Source organism: Myxocyprinus asiaticus, chromosome 13 (assembly GCF_019703515.2).
Source record: "Myxocyprinus asiaticus isolate MX2 ecotype Aquarium Trade chromosome 13, UBuf_Myxa_2, whole genome shotgun sequence".
In the NCBI taxonomy this organism is placed as follows: Eukaryota; Metazoa; Chordata; class Actinopteri; order Cypriniformes; family Catostomidae; genus Myxocyprinus; species Myxocyprinus asiaticus.
In genome coordinates, this window is record NC_059356.1 from 29,241,615 (window position 1) to 29,260,743 (window position 19,129).

A 19,129-nucleotide genomic window follows, 5' to 3' on the forward strand; every position below is an offset into this window, starting at 1 on the left:
CCGTCTGTTTATGTGGCATGTGTGTATGTTTTTGTATGTTTGTGTAGGATTCTGATGTTTGGGCGGCCTGTGCAGTTTGAGGAAATCCAGCAGAAAGTCAAAACATTCTTTGGTCAGCAGTTGGACTTGCATTATATGAATAATGAGGTATCGATTCACATTCAGATTCACTTAGCCATGCTCAGTTCTCTCATCTGGTGATTGCTGTACCCTTACCAAAAATATATTTTCTGCTGAACACAAACAAAGATTTTTAAAAGAATATTTCAGCTCTGTAGGTCCTCACAATGCAAGTGAATGGTGACCAAAATTTTGAAGCTCCAAAATGCACATAAAGGGAGCATAAATGTAATCCATACGAATCCAGTTGTTAAATCCATGTCTTCAGAAGCAATATGATAAGTGTGGGGGAGAAACAGATTCATTTTTAAGTCCTTTTTTACAACAATTTCTCCTCCCTGCCCAGTAGGTGGCAACATGCATGAAGAACGCTAATCGACAAAAACAAAAAAAGGATGTAAAAGGAGATTAATAGTATAAAAAAGGACTTAAATATTGATCTCTAATTTGTGTTCAGCAGAGAAAGAAAGATATATACATCTGGGATGGCATGAGGGTGAGAAAATACTCTCATCATTTACATTTTTGGGTGAACTATCCCTTTAAGACATTAATGTCCACTTTTTTAGCCCTATTTCTTGAATGGTTTAGAAAGTTCATGGTTTCTCACATAATTTTAATGATTGTTGTTCTCTTCATTAAGTATACACCTGAAAGGGAGCACTCAGTCATTTTTGGTTTATTTTGTGCTGGCCGACATGATTATGATCTTGGTCATTATACTGACATCTGTCAGTGTTGATGCTGCAAAATCAAAGTCTTTTTTTTTTTTTCTAACCATAAAGCACATTTTTGGTTTCTTTATTCTGAGTAATAGTTTCCAATAACAGAGATGTTAGCTATATAAATTGATCTTAAAATGGTATACACCATGAGGTGACTCAAAGAGACAGCTTTTCTTTTTTTTTTTTTTTTGCCCACTGATATTACTTAAGTTAATATAATTCACCCAGATTTTTTTATTATGTCTTCATTTACTCACCCTCAAATTGTTCTAAACTCATATGACTGTTTTACTTCCGTGGAACACAAAAGAAGATTTTTATTATTATTGTTAGCCTCAGTCACTATTCCCTTTCAGTGAATGGATTGACATGCAATGAAAGTGAATGGTGACTGAGGTTAACACTGTATTCCTTTTAACCATATTTTTCAAAAGTACTATTAATTTCTTTGTGTGAAACTTTAGAGACTACTGAGTGCATATTTAATGCAGGGTTTAGCAGTGAATCAACTCAAATGCATTAAGTGCAGTTCTGCATGTTTATGAATTTGCACACAGCTGTCTATCCCCCTGCGTAGTCAGGATGACTTGGATAAAGCCATTGATCTGCTGGACCGCAGCTCAAACATGAAGAGCATCAAGATTTTGCTGCTGACACAGGAAAAAAGCAATGTGAGACAACACAGTTTAATATTGTATTTCATAATATAACAGTTAAATATGAGAAGTCAGAATCACATTTATTTTGTGCAGAGCAAGAATTATTGATTAACATACTTGTGTGTGTGTGTGTGTGTGCGCGCGTGCAGGCCTCTTCTCCATCTCATCACACAGTGTGTAAGCAGGTCCGCATGAAAACCTCTCAGTCCACCGGTGATGTCAGCACTGCCTACCAGTCCTCAGAACCAAGAGGACGCCACCACTCTACCAGTGAGTACACAAACACCCTGTTCGATCCCATTGCGATGAGCTGAGTGAAAACTTGAATCCAAGATGCACAGAGTGAAAGAAAAGTCAATTATGAATATATGTACATTTCATTTGTACTGAGAAGCATCTAAAAAAAGGTAACGGGAATTCAAATGTATTATTTTGCCCAATTTTTATGTGTCATATATTTTTATGCTTATTTATGAGTATCGCGCCATTAGCTTAGCAACATGATGACGTCAAACTCTATTGACATCACTTGTAAATCGAATCTCCCATAAGGAATGTTATTTGTGTTGCACACTCTTATCAGGTTCAATGACAGTTAGGATGCCAGCTTAAGCCTGTTTCACATCGCACGCTGAAGCAATGCATGAGCTGAACCGAAGCAGTGTGTCGTGACAATTTTTCAACAAATAACACGTATGCTTTTACACCAGCAGCGTTTCTGCTGCAGAAACTGTTGTGCTCTATACAGAAAATCAAGTTATAAAATGGTTATCAGGAGTGAGCTATTGATAAATATTACAAACGTGATCTTATTTACATGATGCTGGTGTAATCTAATACAGTCTTGAGAATTATTTCATATAGTGACAGCCAACACAATGAGCACTGCACATTTCAAACATCATCATTCAGAATAATGAGGAGGGGGAGGATGATGAGCACAGGACGGTTTGATCACTTGATTTGGCGTAATAATATTGTCAGAAATAAGTAATTATGCACAGCCCTTGAATAGTGATATGTCTTTGTTCAAACAGCAGCCAAAACTTTTAAGTGTTGTAGTTTCCTCAAAAAAGGGATGCACTTCAAAGAATATATTAACTCACCTTCTTCACCAATAGCCAGGTGACAGCATCCCAAACTTTTTGCTTTGCTCTGTTACCCTCAACTTTTGTAAGGATGAATCGACACTACGTTACAATTGTCTTTCAAAACAAGTTTTGAATTTACCGACCTCACATGGTGGTGTCGCATACATTTGTTTACGTTTTGTTTACGGCTGTGTGTGTGTTGCTGTTAACTCTTTGAGACCTGCTCTCTAGTTTTATTTAGTTTAAGGCTATGACTTGTAATATACTGTAGTTTTAAATGATAAAACCGTATGTCTGCTTAAGCTAAATAATAAAAAAATAAATACATTTTGTTTTTGTGTAATTTAAATTTTTTGTTATTTTATTTTGTTTTTCTACGAGCTGTAATTAAAACAAACACCCACACTAGACTACAAATATATGCTTAATCTGTGCAATATCTACTTTTTCGTGTCAGCTCATCTTCATGATGTCCATCAACAGTGCACTGTAGCAAAAATAGCCTAAAATCTGAAACTCGCGCTACGCTGCTGCTTCTGCCCTGCTTCTGCCTTGCATTGACACCCTACTCCTGTTTTGGATGTAAATACACTTATTTGTTAACATGGACGCCGAAAAAAATACGCTCTGCTTCTGTCCTGCTTCGGCAAGCAGTGTAAAACAGGCTTTTGTAGGCAGCAGCTTCTTTCACTGCTGAACATCAAAAAACACTGCCTTTCTTATCAGTCTTCTTTGCCTGGTCTTTTTCTCTTTCATTCTCTTTCTCTCCCTCTCTGTTGTTTCTTTGACTTCCTCTGTGAGCAGTGGGTCCTCTTCCTTTTCCTGTCCACCATCACTGGCTGCTCCACAATGGCTCGCTGGCTCCCAGCCAATCAGATTGCAAGACACTATTAGCATGGTGGGCCATTGGCCTGTTGTAGAGATAGTGTGTGTTTTAGGGGGAGGGGAGGTTGTTACAGCATGTGAGGGCGTCTGGAGAAAAATGTGAGTTCTTAGAGGCTCTGTGACCGAAGGAAAAAGACGTTTGTTTATGCTTTGCTTCTGTCTCATGATTTCAGTTGTTCTGCTTTTAGATACTGGCCTTGTCACAGCATATCACATTGCATAGTATTTTGGGACTTTATTATTTCTCATTAAAGCATTTGGAGAGTTTTTTTTTTTTTTTTTCTTTGAGGTTATACATGATCTACTATCCAACAACATCATGCAACCTGTATGAGTGCATCAGTCTAATGTTCTTTTAGTGTGACCTTATGGGCAGGACAAAGCTGAAATAGACTCACAATTCATTTAAATAGCTAGATGTTTTATTCGACAGGGCCATTAATGATTATTAGTGGCCTAGTTTTCCATTAGTGGACTAAAATAATCATCTTTTATTCGTCAAGTGTATTGCAGTGTAATTGATATAGCTATACAAACTCCAAAATACTTGCCTACATACGGTGGCATACCAGATATCTTGCCCCGCATTAGGTTTGGGCCCCCCAATACTGTGCTGTGTCAGTGAATGTAGTTGCTTTTCTCCATTGTCATTTTTCAATTTTCCTTTGTCATTTTTCAATGCTCCTCCTGTCCATTGGCTTGCCCCTAAATAGGCTCTCAAAATACTGGGCGAAGTTCTCCACCGCCTGGTTATGTTCCTGAGCGTCAACAGCGAATCGCACGTCAGGGATCCTACACCAGCATCAATAGTGAGGGGGAGTTCATACCTGAAACCAGCGACCAGTGTGTGAGTGACACATGCATAAAGAAATCCAAGGTTGCTTTAAAAACTACAACACATTTGGTCCTTTGGTGTTAATGTGTAACTATACATTGTAGAATTATTATATTATATAATATAATACACAGTGGCAAGAAAAAGTATGTGAACCCTTTGGAATTAGCTGATTTTCTGCATGAATTGGTTGTAAAAAGTCACAAGTATAGACAAACACAATGTGCTTAAGCTAACAACACACTAACAATTATAAACATTCATGTCTTTATTGAACACATCCCATTAAACATTCACAGTGCTGTGGAAAATGTAAGTGAACCCTTGGATTTAATAACGGATCGATTCTCCTTTGGCAGCAATTACCTCAACCAAGTGTTTCTGGTAGATGCGGATTAGACCTGCACAATGTTCAGAAGGAATTTTGGACCATTCTTCCTTACAGAACTGCTTCAACTGCCATATTCTTAGGATGTCTGGTGTGAATGGCTCTCTTGGGGTCTTTCCACAGCATCTCTATTAGATTAAGGTCTGGCCTCTGACTGGGCCACTCCAAAAGATGGATTTTTTTTTTTAAGCCATTCTGTAGTGGATTTACTTCGATGTTTAGGGTCATTGTCCTGCTGCATCACCCATCTTCTACTGAGCTTCAGTTGGCACACAGCCATCCTGACATTATCCTGTAGGAATCTTTATAAACTTGGGAATTCATTTTTCCCTCTGTTGGCAAGCGTTGCAGGCCCCCGAAGCAGCAAAGCAGCCCCAAATCATGATGCTCCCTCCACTGTACTTCACCGTAAGCATGTTTTCATGTTGGTATGCAGTGCCATTTTTACGCCATATGTAGTGCTGCGTGTTCTTCCCAAACAATTCAACCTTAGTGTCATCAGTCCACAAAAACATTTTCCCAGTAGCATTGTGGAGTGTCAAGTTGGTCTTTGGCTAATTTCAGGCATGCAGAAATGTTTTTTTTGGAAAGCAGCTGCTTCCTTCGTGGTGTCCTGCCATTGACACCATGCCTGTTTAAAGTTTTCCGCATAGTAAATTCATGAACAGAGATATCAACCAGTTCCAATGATTCCTTTAAGTCTTTAGCGGTCACTTTAGGGTTATTTTTTTTACCTCATTGAGCATTCTGCGGAATAGTCTTCGAGTCATCTTCTAGGGAGTGTAGCCACAGTACTAAATTGTCTCCATTTATAGAGAATTTGTCTTACTGTGGACAGATGAATATCGAAGCTCTTTGAGATAACTACGTAACACTTTCCAGCTTTATGCGAAGCAACAATTCTTTATCGTAGATTTCTTTTTTTTTTTTTTTTTGAGGAATGGTCCATGCCAGCAGATGCTGCTTGTGAATAGCAAACTCAAAATATCTGAGTGCGTTTTATAAGTCAAAGTAGCTCTAACCCACAACTCCAATCTCGTTTCATTAATTGGATGGCAGGTTTGCCAACTCCTGACTCTTAGTTTTTGATGATGTTATTAGCTTAGGGGTTCACATACATTTTGCCACTGTATCTATGACTTATCTGTATGCCATGTCAGACAACTGTCTGTTGTTCAACAAGTGCTGGATATTACATAACATCAAACTCCACTAAGCAGAAATTAATGAACATAACCATGGTCATTTGGTAACACGGTAACTTACGCAACTATTGTACTATCCTAAAGCGTTATATATGTTGCAGACTTGCTTATCCTTTGAGCCAGTATTCATTAAAAAAAAAGTGCCAAATTGGCTGCATAGATTTAAATATGCAGCACAGAAAACAAGTTTAGAATAGATATCAGTGTTTCGTTTGGAACAGTAAGCGGTTCCCATTGAAACATCACATACAGCACTTGTCGTTGTTGTTCAAGCAGTATGAGAGAATTTCAGCTATGCTATACTCATTTTATACACTGCTGTGGACATTCAATAACCTAACCAGCTATTGTGCCATCAGAGTCACTTTGATTTAATTATTACATTTAAAGGTGCTTGATCCTTGGAGCAGCGCAGAAAACTCAGTGTCTGGCAGCTGTCAATCACTGGACAGCAACTCTGACAGGTGAAAAAATCCTGACGAGTACGATATGGGATGTATTGTAATGATACTGCCATTTTAAGTGCCTTTCAAGGTGGTATTTTCCAATTAATTGTCTCTCCTGTCTCGTAGCCCCTCACTCAGGAAGCCTCGCATGCACAGGGTTAAAAGTTACCCTGACAACCGGCAAGATTGTGCAGGTGTGTGTCAATGCAGATGCCACTGCAATGAACAAAACATTTGATGAAGTTCTAAAAATTGTAAGATCCTCTGACCTTTCACCCAAATTTCCCGTCCCCTCTCCCCCTCCCTCTCTCTCTTCTTTTAGACCGGGAAAACCACGTAAATGATAAGATTGTGGGAAAGGGAGGGACGTACCCTCGGAGGTATCACGTGTCCCTGCACCATAAAGACCAAAGTGAAGGTATGAAATGCAGTCTGTGTACATAAGGGCAAGGTCATGTATTGAATATTCACAATATATTTTGCTGGCGATGTAAAAGGAATTACACTGTAAAAATCACAATGATTTTTATGCACATCTTATTTGGCCATTACATTTCCTAAAAAGCATGTAATCCTTCCTTGTCTTGTGATTCATGAGTACGAGAGCATTAAAACATAGATTTTAAGACAGATTTTTTTTAAGACAGAATTTTTAATAGCATCTCTGATTTAAAGCTGAAGTGTGTAATTTCTGCGCCACTGAACGGAGCTGCAAGAATGAAAAAAAATAAATAAAATTATACACTCTCCCTTCTCCACAGTTGATCAAACAAACAGCCCCACCCCAAACTCACACCATTGGTTGAGCCAGTGTTGTTGTGTCTGGCTTAAAACAAACGGTGGAATTTTTATAGCGCCACAGAGCCACAAGTGTTTACAGTTTTCGAGAAAATTAACCTACGAATGGCTTACTTCTAGTTGTCTCTGCATATTAAGGTTGTGTAAGAGAAAGTGTTTTAACACCGAAAAAGTTACACTTTTCAGCTTTAAACTTCAGTAGCTAAAAAGCATTAGATTTGGTAAGTTTAATTCATTTCCATGAATCAGTTTATGTCCATTTCAGTGAATTGGCTCAAAACTCTGATTCAGCGATTAATGACTATCATCATTCAAAAATCACTGTGGGCAATTTTTATATATTAAATTGTTTTAGTAAAAATATATGTAGTTGAAGATTGCTGTTTATTACTATGTATTGTTATGTTGTTGCATGTAAATACCTTTTGTTCATTTAGTGAAAAACAATGTGGGAAATCAAGTTAATCTTGAATCGAGTAAATCATTTCATCCAGCCCTAGTAAATACTCAAATTTACCATTACACTCTGATTAACCTGAAACATACATGCATATACTGTGCATTTCTTTTGTATGGCAATTTAGCAGTTCCTGCAATGTCATACATTTATGCCAATAATGCTTATCTTCAGGTCGACGGACGTTTCCACGGATCCGCCGGCCTCAGGGTAACCTATTTACATTGGTGCCGTCACGGCGATCACTGAACGGCAGTGAGGAGAGCTTGGGGAGCTGGCAGCTGGTTGATGCGCAGCCCAGACTCCGCCCACAGGACCGCGCAGTCCCTCATAAGTGTGAGAGTGATTTAGCTGTTATAGATTATGATTGTGTTTTGTTGCAGAATAGAAGTGTTTTAAGTGTTGTATGGGTGAAGGTGAAATGGTCAGTTCATTTGTTTATAATTGTAAATTTAAATGTGCATGTATGTAGCCCCTACAGCTCCAGTGACGTGGCGTAGAGGGAAATTGCTTGGTCAGGGTGCTTTTGGGAGGGTGTATCTATGCTATGATGTGGACACAGGCAGAGAACTTGCAGCTAAACAGGTTCATTTTGACCCAGCCAGTCCAGAGACCAGCAAGGTAGCAAACATACACATGACTAAACCTAACCCTGACCCTGCAGAAAACATTAAGCATTTTTAGAAATACATTTTTGGAATAGGAAAAAAAAAAAGTACGCACGCGCACACACACATACACTTTTTTTTTTTTTTTCATTTCTGAGAGATTACCAGCATGTTTTTTTTTCTTCTGATATGGGTCTCTATCTTTCTATCTCAAACTTTTCCCCCTCTCTTTAAACCCTTTCCCGACTACCACTGCAAAAACATGCACTTTCTGTATTTGTGTGTGTGTTGGCCAGTGTGGTAGTCTAACGTTGCATTTCTCGTAGCTCATGCCCTCACTTAACACAAACACACACTCAAAAGCAAATAATCTTAGTCTACAGAACGTTCTTGCTCTTAACACCAAAAAAACCCACATAGGGGACTATTTGGTTTTGTGTGTGGTTGTTTTATATGCTTTCGGTTGATCTTCCACCTACATGCCCTGTCATCTCACTCACAGCCCCCTCTAACCGCCTCTCTGGTCACAGCCGCTCAGCTCAGCTGTGGTCGAGTCATGACTCTTGCCCTCCTTTCTGCAGGAGGTGAGCGCTCTAGAATGTGAGATACAGCTGTTGAAGAACCTGCACCACGAACGAATCGTCCAGTACTACGGTTGCCTTAGAAACCACAATGAGAAAACGCTCACCATTTTTATGGAATATATGCCAGGGGTGAGTCTGGACATGTATTGGCTCATTAAGTGTTTTGGAAACAACAAGAATTAGACTGATATTTTCTAATGTCTTACTACATGGCTTTCTGAAATACTGGAATTCTGATTTGTCAATCAGGGCATTCTGTGGTCAGACATTGTTATAATGACCACTAAACTGTTGGCCGTCTATGTCTTTCATATTACTCTATGGTCTCTATTTGCACTAATATAAAAAAATAAAATACAAAAATGTCAACTCTAATTTATATTTCATTTTTCATTTCATATTTATATTTATTTATTTATTTGGTAGGTATCAATGTAATGTAACTTTTTCTTTATTTATTTTTTATTTATTTTTGCCATAATTACCAGCTGACTGTACATTATCCCTTACTTATTTATGGTGATTATAATGTATCACACACTTGGTAACAATTTTGTGGTCATGATGTAAATTTTAGCATGACTCACTGGTCCTGCGGCCTTTCTCCCCTCAGGGCTCAGTCAAAGATCAGCTGAAGGCCTATGGGGCTTTGACAGAGAATGTTACACGAAAGTATACCAGACAGATCCTGGAGGGCATGTCCTACCTGCACAGCAACATGATAGTCCACAGGGATATCAAAGGTACTGTCTGGCATTAGAACTCACATAGTCACAGACTGTGTAGTTTTCCTTTAAAGATTGACTGAAGCCTTTTTTTCAATTTCAATAGCAAGGAAACATCAGCAAAAGCCTATTGTCCCTAAAGTTCATATGCTTTAATAGTTGCTGAATATTGTGAAATACTATTGCACACTAACTGCTCTCCCTCCTGCCAATGACATTGCTTTCAGGTGCCAACATCCTAAGAGATTCAGCTGGCAATGTGAAGCTGGGAGATTTTGGCGCCAGTAAGCGTCTTCAGACCATCTGCATGTCCAGCACTGGGGTGCGTTCTGTTACCGGAACGCCATACTGGATGAGTCCCGAGGTGATCAGTGGAGAGGGGTACGGGAGGAAGGCAGACGTCTGGTGAGAGCAAATTGAGTTGCTTGTGAATAAAAATTAAAAAAAAAAAAGCAGCTGAGAGCCACAAATGTAAACCATATAATGAAAGGAATGAAAACAAGTATGCATCATTTAGATGCTCCACTCATCCAACCTGTTGGGTCATATTTTACGATAAATTGTTTATTTTAAGCAGTTATGTAGGAATTAATATCATGATATTGTGACCTTGATTGTGAACTATGTGACAGAGATATTTTAGGAGCTAAAAAAGCCACATTCTTGCAATACCACAGACCTATTTTTAACAAGCCAAAGAATGTAGCTATATTTTTATACTTAAGTAGAAGTAAAATGAAGGAGCACTCTTGCACAGATTCTTAGAGGGGAGTGGCTTACAGTACTCTCTGTTCAGGGATTCCCCAGCATATACTGATTGGACAATCTCCCTTCAGGTCAGAAGAGCATTATGATTGGCTAAAAGTCAGCTAGTAAGAGTAAGCTAGAGAGTTTGTTGTTATCTGGTTCTGCAGAGAGTTCTTTTGAGTTCAACAAGATGAGCTACAGTATATAGTGTCTCATTGCCATAAATAAACCTACACACACACAAACACAGGCCTCTCTCTGGTTCTATCAGTATGTAGTGGTAAAGCCAGCAAAAACAAAATTATTAACAGCACTGGAGGGAAAAGTTTCCACCAAAACATTCCTGTGAAATTTCCATTCTTGGAGTGCAAGCTTTGATTGGCTGCATGGATCACATGCCCAGCATATTTATGCACCGTATGCATTGGACACATTTTTACCTTTGTAGCAGATTAAAATCACTTATTTTTATATTTCACCTGGAATCTACTGTGGGCCCAAGATGTTTTGGACACTAGAGCTACACTTAAAATGTATGATTGTCTTTGCATTAGATAACAAAACATTGAACCAAGTGGCATTTATTTTAAAGGGGTCATTTTTTTTATTTTTATTACTTTAATATGTTCCTTTAGGTTTACTTATGTTTGTAAAACATGATAATTTTCCACCCTCATTCTGACCTTCTGTCAGATACAGAGTATGTGAGTGGAGTGGAGTGGCAACAATTTCCCTCCAAACCTCTGTGCAGAAGATGTATTAAATGAAAAATAAATAAATACATAATGAGAAGCTACAGTGTGCTTTAGCATTAGCCCAATCTATATAAAATTATTTATGTTCGCTTACTTTTGAAATATGTCGGCTACATTCTCTGGATTACATAAATTACCAAACGAAAAATAAAAACAATATTACCAGTACGAAAGAAAACTCATTAAATAAATCAAGTGAATAAATTACCAAACATTATTAGGCCAATGTATTATTATCCTTCATTTATTTATTTTATAAATTAACATTGCCCTATAATTATGTGAATGAAAAAAGATTGGCTGAATGACATTCTCAGAATGTTCTACACTTTTTTTTTTTTTTTTTTTTCTTTTTTATCAAGATTAGATAAGACCATCAAAACTATATGTCCAATGCTGAGTTTACTTTTAGAAATAATAGCTTTTGAATCTTTTAAACCTACCCACATTATGTTTGTTAAAAGTTCAATTCTATTTAATGTGGGACATAATACAGTTGAGATGGTGATGCATTAGATTAGAATGAAAATATGATTATCCAAAATATTTAATAGAGGAGAGAGAGAGATGTATTACTGACCTTTGTGTATTCTTTCCACATGTGAACAGATATTATTGTTTTTTTCTGAAAGATTCAACAACAACCTTTGGTCGTGGCAGTCAGTTGAGGAAGGAATAAAGAGCAGAGATGTGAATGTAGATGAATGCATACTTTAATTAATAATATGGAGTGAACATAGAATACAGAGAGTGAAAGTGAAAGTAACCCTCTTGTGGGAGGTCCAACATAACCAAGTGCCACTAATCTGTATTGGTGATTCAGTCGATCATATTCTTTCTGTTAATATTAGAAATTCCATCTTTCTTTCATGCCATTAGTGTTTAATACATGGTGAATTCTTGCTGCATTATGGGCCATTAAAAGGTGTTAACTGATGTTATGCTCCTGTGTGTTCTAGGAGCGAGATGATTTTCAAAAAACCCATTTCTCGCTCTAGGCAAAATCAGGCCACTCCACTTCCATACTCTAGTCAGAAATGCGTGTTTTTGGTGCTGGTTCTCCTTTAAGACTTGACAGTAAACACCCACTGTTGTGATTGGCTCTCTGCTCTTGACTGACCTGACATTGGCTGCGTTCCACTTCGCTTTAAGCATCCACTCGCTAACTTTCCTAAGCACTGTCCTTTGGGGGGAAAACCCGCCACCATTTTGGAAGTCTGTTCCACTTCGTTAAGTGGGTGAGGGAAGTTTCTGCTGACAGACCCTAAACCCCTCGATTTTGACCGAGGGAGTGAGACTACTCAGATGCATGCTTCAGGCAGCACCATTACCCACAATGCAACTCGATTGTGACAGTGACATCACAGCACAGATCATGCTTAACCTACCCCACCCTCACACAACTCTAATGTATGATGAAAGTGAAGTTAGGCCAATTAGCAGTTTAGAAAAGTTATATTGAGATTTAACAGCATAATACTTGTAGCTCCCTTAAACTAACTGTTTGTTACACAGTCTTAGCCTTTGTGTTCATTGTAATTAGGGTTGCCTCTTTTGGAGCTGTAGAATAAAGGACACTCTCTCTAAAGTTGTTGGTGTGGGTTTTTTTTTTTTTTTTTTTTTTTGCAATGGCAGTTGTCGCTTGTGTGAACTTTTTAGATGGTCCCTTATCCCTTAGGACAGTTTTAGCACAATGTATGGACTTTTAAGACAGTCTCTTACCCGCATTAGGCAACATTTACAACGAATATCAAGGTTAAATTAATGATCTTGAACGATTTCGCCATGCTGACCGTCTTAAAATACGAGACATTATGATACAAGATGTGACTTTTAATCTTTAAAATGGGACGATCCTGAATTTTACGGGACGGGTGGCAACCCTAATTGTAATGTTGCCTTTTTTCGTTTGTGTAAAACTTGATTAATCCTTTCTAACAATTAATTCTAATAAAAAGGGTTTTTTTTCTTAACAGACAAGACTTATACATAAGCCTCTGAAATTACAACTAAACTTTACCTGAATATTTGGTTGCATCAATCTCCGAAAACGTTGTCTTCTCAGGTGCAAAAATCACTGAATAATTCAACAAATTGACATCAGCCTTCAACGAGCTCAAAGCGATCAAGGGTTTAGGCTGCAGCAGTTAAACCCTTTGCATGGGTTCTGCCAGTAGTGGGCACTCGCACAACATAAGCAATTAAGTACATCAGAGTCTGTGAGACGGAGGGAAGTTAGCGAGGGAAGGGCATTAAACGTTGAAGTGGAATGCAGCCGTTGAATTGACCTAATCAGCGCCTATAGTTTTTTTTTGTAACTCGGTTATCTGCAAAAATCTATGCCGATTAGTTTTTTTTTAAATTGTTTTTATTATTATTATTATTCCTCCATGTTAATCTGTGGCCGTGTTGAAGGATTCTACAGTATAACAGCGGCAGAAGAAAAAACAAGACAGCCACTGACACTTTGTGGGGAATTGCTGTATCTTAATCTTTCATCATTGACAATATTCATCCAAATTTGTATCCTCGCTTAAATGTGTATTTAGTTTTTTTTTTTTTATTAGATAATTAAGTGTTCTAAATTGAATAGAGGGCATGCAAAGAAAAATGTGATGACTGTATATGGAAATGCATTGTGTCTCCAACTTCATATCTTGTGAATAATAATAAACCTCGTTCCTCATTAAACCTCATCTGGTGAATAAATAGGCTATAAAGCTTAATTAGGTAAATACTGTATAATATATAGCATTGTAAGAGACCCAGCTGTCCGTCATTTCAAAATAAGAGTCCCAGGTGTATTTCGGGGTTGTTTATAGTTAATAGTTCTGTGTTATGAACCAAATCTTTTCATTTTTTTCCTGGATATTATTAGGATTTTTGTTAAACCATAAACTGCATCTGGGATTTTATTCATTTTGGCTTCTTGTTGTCTCTGTGTCTGTGCTCGTCATAGTAACGAAAGACTGAGCTTTTTTTTTTTTTTTTTTCTTTTTTTTTTTTAATTCTATAAATCGATTTTAAAAACTATTGGACGATTAATCATTTATCTGTCTTTTCCACCACTACAGTTATTGGTATATGCAAAATCCACCATCGGTCGATGTCCAGTGAAGTTAGTTCTGGGAAAGGCTCTAGCATTATTTCTTCGCTGATGCCACTTGATTTGATATTTTGTTATCTAATGCAGTGAATGCATTTTTATATGTGACTTAAGTGTCCAAAAGTATTCTACTATTTTTTTTTTAGGTTTACTGAAAAAATAAAAGATAAGACAGATAATTTGTCTTAAATTGTGTGTTGTGTGAACAGGAGTCTCGGCTGCACTGTGGTGGAGATGTTGACAGAAAAGCCTCCGTGGGCTGAATTTGAGGCCATGGCAGCCATATTTAAGATCGCTACTCAGCCTACAAACCCCCAGCTTCCCTCTCACATCTCCGAGCACACGCGGGACTTCCTCCGCTGCATCTTTGTGGAGGCCAAATACAGACCGAGCGCGGAGGAGCTGCTCAGACATCCCTTCTCTCAGATCTTGTGCTGAGGCGGCCCACCATCCAGAGGAACCAGTTCCCCTGTTGAGAACATTTTAAGGGCTGTTCAAAGACTCAAGTTGTGATAAGCTCATTACAGAATATCAAAGGCAATCTACACTTCCAGAGCATGTGACCTGCATGCAACCAATCATCGGTTGACAGGATGAGGTCACAAAACTGTTTATTTTTATTTATTTTTTTTTTATTTTTTTTACGGTTTGCTGAGATGTGATGTCTCTGTAACATCAGGGGGCGCAACAGGATTCTTTAGTGCTGTAACACTTTTATTTCAGGAACAAACAGGATGAGAAGATGCAAAAAATATGATACTGCTTGGACTTTAGGGCAAATGAGCTGCTTCAGACTGGACTCTGACTATGTTCGGAATTGAATACTATATTACTACTTACTGAATACTGCACAGTATAAACTATATACTGCCTAATATTTATTTTAAATTGCAAGTGAAACTGTTTCGCAAACTGTGAAACAGTAGTATGCTATACCTTTGTCATATGACCTCATCACATTGAATGTTTAATTCCATATGCAGTTATAATTTTGGACATAAAAGCAGTTATTTTGCAGTCCATAAAAAAAAAAATTACGTCTGATATTACTTCCGGTTCGTTCATCACACTGAAAATGGAAGGTCAAATCATGCGCACGATATGTATCTCATACACAGTATTCCATGCAGTAAGCGCTGTCTGAGTTTGGAATAGCATACTACCATTCTACTCATACTATTTCTACCATACAGCAATAATAGTAAGAGTAGAATGGTTGTATGCTATGTTGAACAAAGCATCTGTTATATAATGCACATTTTGGCAAATTTAGTGGGTCATCCGGGTGTTCTATGCATACAGAACATTTGCTTACTGTGCATACAGTACATTCTATATATTGCAGCAAAAGTAAGAGTAGTAAGCTACTATGCTGTTCTCAACATGCCTTCATTACAATAACCACCAACTATGCCTTCTAAAGCCAAAAGGGCCAATTTCAGTGACCCTTGAATGTGTGTGCTGACATCAAGAATGTCTCCTAATAATGAATGTTTCATACAGTCTGCCCCAGTTTTATCAAGTTAATGTTTTTCCTGTTCCAAACAGAAGTCACAGCACTTCTCCATGTGTGCCTATTGTTTAAGTCTCCATGACTCCAGGCACTTAGTGTTAAAGGAAATGTAATAGTTATGTCTTGGATTGTTCCTGCCTTAAATGAGTGTGCATGAAAGGTCCTGTGCAAGTCAGCCTCACTTGAGGTATGAGGTTTGCATTTATATGTCGCTGTGCCATCTTTGCTTCTGAAAAAGGTTAATCTGGTAGCTCTTGATAAATGCCATGCTTGCTCGGGGGGTAAATTGCTCTTCACAGAAATGCACTTCTTTGGTTCTTCCTTAACTATTTTAGTCTGTGACAGAATATGGCCTAATATTTTTGGTGTAATGTCAAAAAGTGTTATAGTGAAAAGTTCTTAGACTTTAGAAATAGTTTGTACCGTTATAGTGCCTTATATTGCACAGTGGCCTCCTCCTAAAGAAGTGGTAAAGTACTTAAGATGCAGCTAATCTCATTAATAATATTCCCGTGACAAGATTCCTATGGTGAAATTTAAGATTGGGATTCTTGTAAGGTATTTTGTTACTGAACTGATTATTTTGGGTGTGGTGAGACATCAAAAACACATTTGGATGTACATAAGTTCTCTCAAACACAGCCAAAGAATAGTCTCTCTTAAGAAAGTGTTGTGCCTTAAATGTCCTATGGCAGTATATTGGGCTCATTTGGATCAGATGCACTTTTGTTAAATGAATGCTGAATTTACCAAATTTTTCATTTGTTACACAAAATGTGAAGCCTTCTTCACTTTTATTTATATCCCAATGTTCAGCCATTTTTTATATACAAAATATATATGTATAAATCTATTTTTATATAGTGACTTCAGAGCGTTTGAAATCAAATTATGCTTTTAGGAACAGACAGTGAGTCACAGAATCGTTAAAAACAAAAAAAATTGTAAAAGCAGCTGGTTTTGCAGAGACTACAGTATGATTTTTTACATGTTTATTTCTAGCTGGAAAATGAGCTCTGGCTGTCTATGCTGTGCCTGACCTGTGCAAGTCAACATTCTTCTGTACTCTAATTTTTACTTTGTGTGTTTGTATGATGTATGTCAGTTTCTGTTTATCGGTCTGCTTTTTCCCCAAGGAAATGACAAAAAATCCAATGCAAACTGGGTTTTGGTGCAGAGTGTGGTGTTGTTGCTGGAAGTGACCAGTACCTTGAATCAGACTTTCTAAAATAAGTGCATTATTCACAGAAATGCATTAACACATGTTGTTGCAGCTTAGGAAAGACTTGCAGAGGTGTTGCCTTTATGTTATTCAGAGCTTCAGCTTAGGAAGAATAAGAAAAAAGGTTCACTTTTTATGTTTATGAGATAGTTCAGTAAAAAATGGAAATTCTTTAATGGGTGAGTAAATGATGACAATTTTTATTTTTGGTTGAACTGTTCCTTTATGAATGAGAACACAGAGTAGTTGATGGTATTGAGGTTGATGTATTTCAGAATTATGCAGTAAGTGTTAAGCATTGTTATGTAGAATGTGAGTACATGGGACTTGGGATGTGTGTGAACTAAGAAACGTGTGTGTAAAGGCATTAAGCTTTCTTTGGGAGTGTGTTAAGAGATATTGCTCAAGTGAGATCGGTCAATGCCAGGGGGAAAATTTCCACTCAGTTTGACGACTTTGTTTAGCTCAGGGTTTAAGTGACAGGTGTCCATCACGTGGGCACACCAACACTGACCACAGGACCAGTTGTCCTCTATTTTTTTATATATATATATATATATATATATATATTTTTCTTTTTTTTTTTTTTAAAGTATTTTGGCCTTTTCAAAACAGTAACAAATGGATCAAATGAGATCTCAGATAGCTGCTAGTTATTGTTTAGGCAGCTATGAATCAGTATTGTACCAAAGGTCCTGTCTCAGAGAAATGTCACAGTAAGCGTAGTTTCGAAGAACCCTGAGATAAGCAAATGAATATAAACCAGTAGGTTAGATAAACAGTATATGATTATGGTTATGTATCTTGACATGAGACTTGCAGTGCAAAGTCCGGCATATCAATTATTTTCAAATAAAATAAAATGCACAAAAACCTTATTTAATTTGAAGTGTCCTTGATTTTAATCTTGAATGAATGGTATGCTTAATTGTGTGTGTGTGTTTGAGATTGTATGTTAGAGTCCGAGTAAGATGTATGTTTTGTCAGGTTGTGGCTAACAGTGTGTTTCTTAGCATTTGTCTCTGTCTATTTGGAGTCGGTCTAAACCATCCACAGTGGTAACTGCCTTTCACTGTGAATACACACCATTGTGGCATAAAGTAAGTGAATTTATGACTTTCCCTCCCCCTCCTCTCTCTCAACAGTAAAATAGTGCACAGAGAGAACATTACGTTCGGGAAGGAATGATTCCCACGTAAATGATGTATAAACTTAATATATACAGTCGTGCTCAAAGGTTTGCAAACCCTTGGAAAATTGGTAATATATGTACCATTTTTAAAGAAAACACATGTGAGCAGGCATAACACATTTCTTTTATTTCTTATGGGATTCATATTCAACTGTAGGTTATAACAGAATGGCACAACCATAAAAAAAACATGGCAACAAAGAAAAAAATGAAATGACCCCTGTTCAAAAGTCTGCATAGCCTTAATACTGTGTATTGCCCCCTTTAGCATCAATGACAGCGTGCAGTCTTTTGTAATAGTTGTCTATGAGGCCCCAAATTCTTGCAGGTGGTATAGCTGCCCCTCCAGATCATGCAAAGTGTTTGGTCGTCTTGCATGAACTGTACACTTGAGATCTCCCCAGAGTGGCTTGATGATATTAAGGTCAGCAGACTGTGATGGCCACTCCAGAACCTTCACCTTTTTCTGCTGTAACCACTGGAGGGTCAACTTGGCCTTGTGCTAAGGGTCATTGTCGTGCTGGAAAGTTCAAGAGCATCCCATGTGCAGCTTTCGTGCAGAAGAATGCAAATTGTCTGCCAGTATTTTCTTTGTTCACTGTTATTTATATCCCAATGTTCAGCCATTTTTTTTTTTTTTTTTAAATATACAAATAAACACTCAACAAGCACATTATTAGGAACACTGTGGTCCTAATAAAGTGCCTGATGTGGTCTCCTGCTGTTGTAGCCCATCCGCCTCAAGGTTCAACGTGTTGTACATTCTGAGATGCTATTCTGCTCACTACAATTGTACAGAGTGGTTATCTTGAACCAGTCTGACCATTCTCCGTTGACCTCTCTCATCAACAAAACATCTCTGTCCACAAAACTGACACTGACTGGATGTTATTTATTTTTGGCACCATTCTGAGTAAACTTTAGACACCGTTCCTCATGAAAATCCCAGGAGATCAGCAGTAACTGAAATACTCAAACCAGCCCATCTGGCAGCAACAATCATGCCACGGTCAAATCACTGAGATACATTTTTTTTCCCATTCTGATGGTTGATGTGAACATTAACAG

General features: G+C 37.7%; 1 protein-coding gene across 1 annotated transcript in view; it reads left to right on the forward strand.

The window, feature by feature from the left end:
• Positions 1-17,738, forward strand: part of LOC127450601 (mitogen-activated protein kinase kinase kinase 3-like) — a 37,880-nt gene extending 20,142 nt beyond the window's left edge. The window contains exons 6-18 of the mRNA XM_051714837.1: positions 48-147; positions 1,403-1,516; positions 1,654-1,774; positions 4,194-4,327; positions 6,299-6,372; positions 6,481-6,548; positions 6,677-6,772; positions 7,784-7,945; positions 8,082-8,230; positions 8,799-8,930; positions 9,415-9,544; positions 9,754-9,931; positions 14,344-17,738. Of these exons, the coding sequence (XP_051570797.1) occupies positions 48-147; positions 1,403-1,516; positions 1,654-1,774; positions 4,194-4,327; positions 6,299-6,372; positions 6,481-6,548; positions 6,677-6,772; positions 7,784-7,945; positions 8,082-8,230; positions 8,799-8,930; positions 9,415-9,544; positions 9,754-9,931; positions 14,344-14,572 (1,687 nt within the window). The 3' untranslated portion in view covers positions 14,573-17,738. The remainder of the gene's footprint in view (positions 1-47; positions 148-1,402; positions 1,517-1,653; positions 1,775-4,193; positions 4,328-6,298; positions 6,373-6,480; positions 6,549-6,676; positions 6,773-7,783; positions 7,946-8,081; positions 8,231-8,798; positions 8,931-9,414; positions 9,545-9,753; positions 9,932-14,343) is intronic.
• Positions 17,739-19,129: the final 1,391 nt, after the last annotated feature.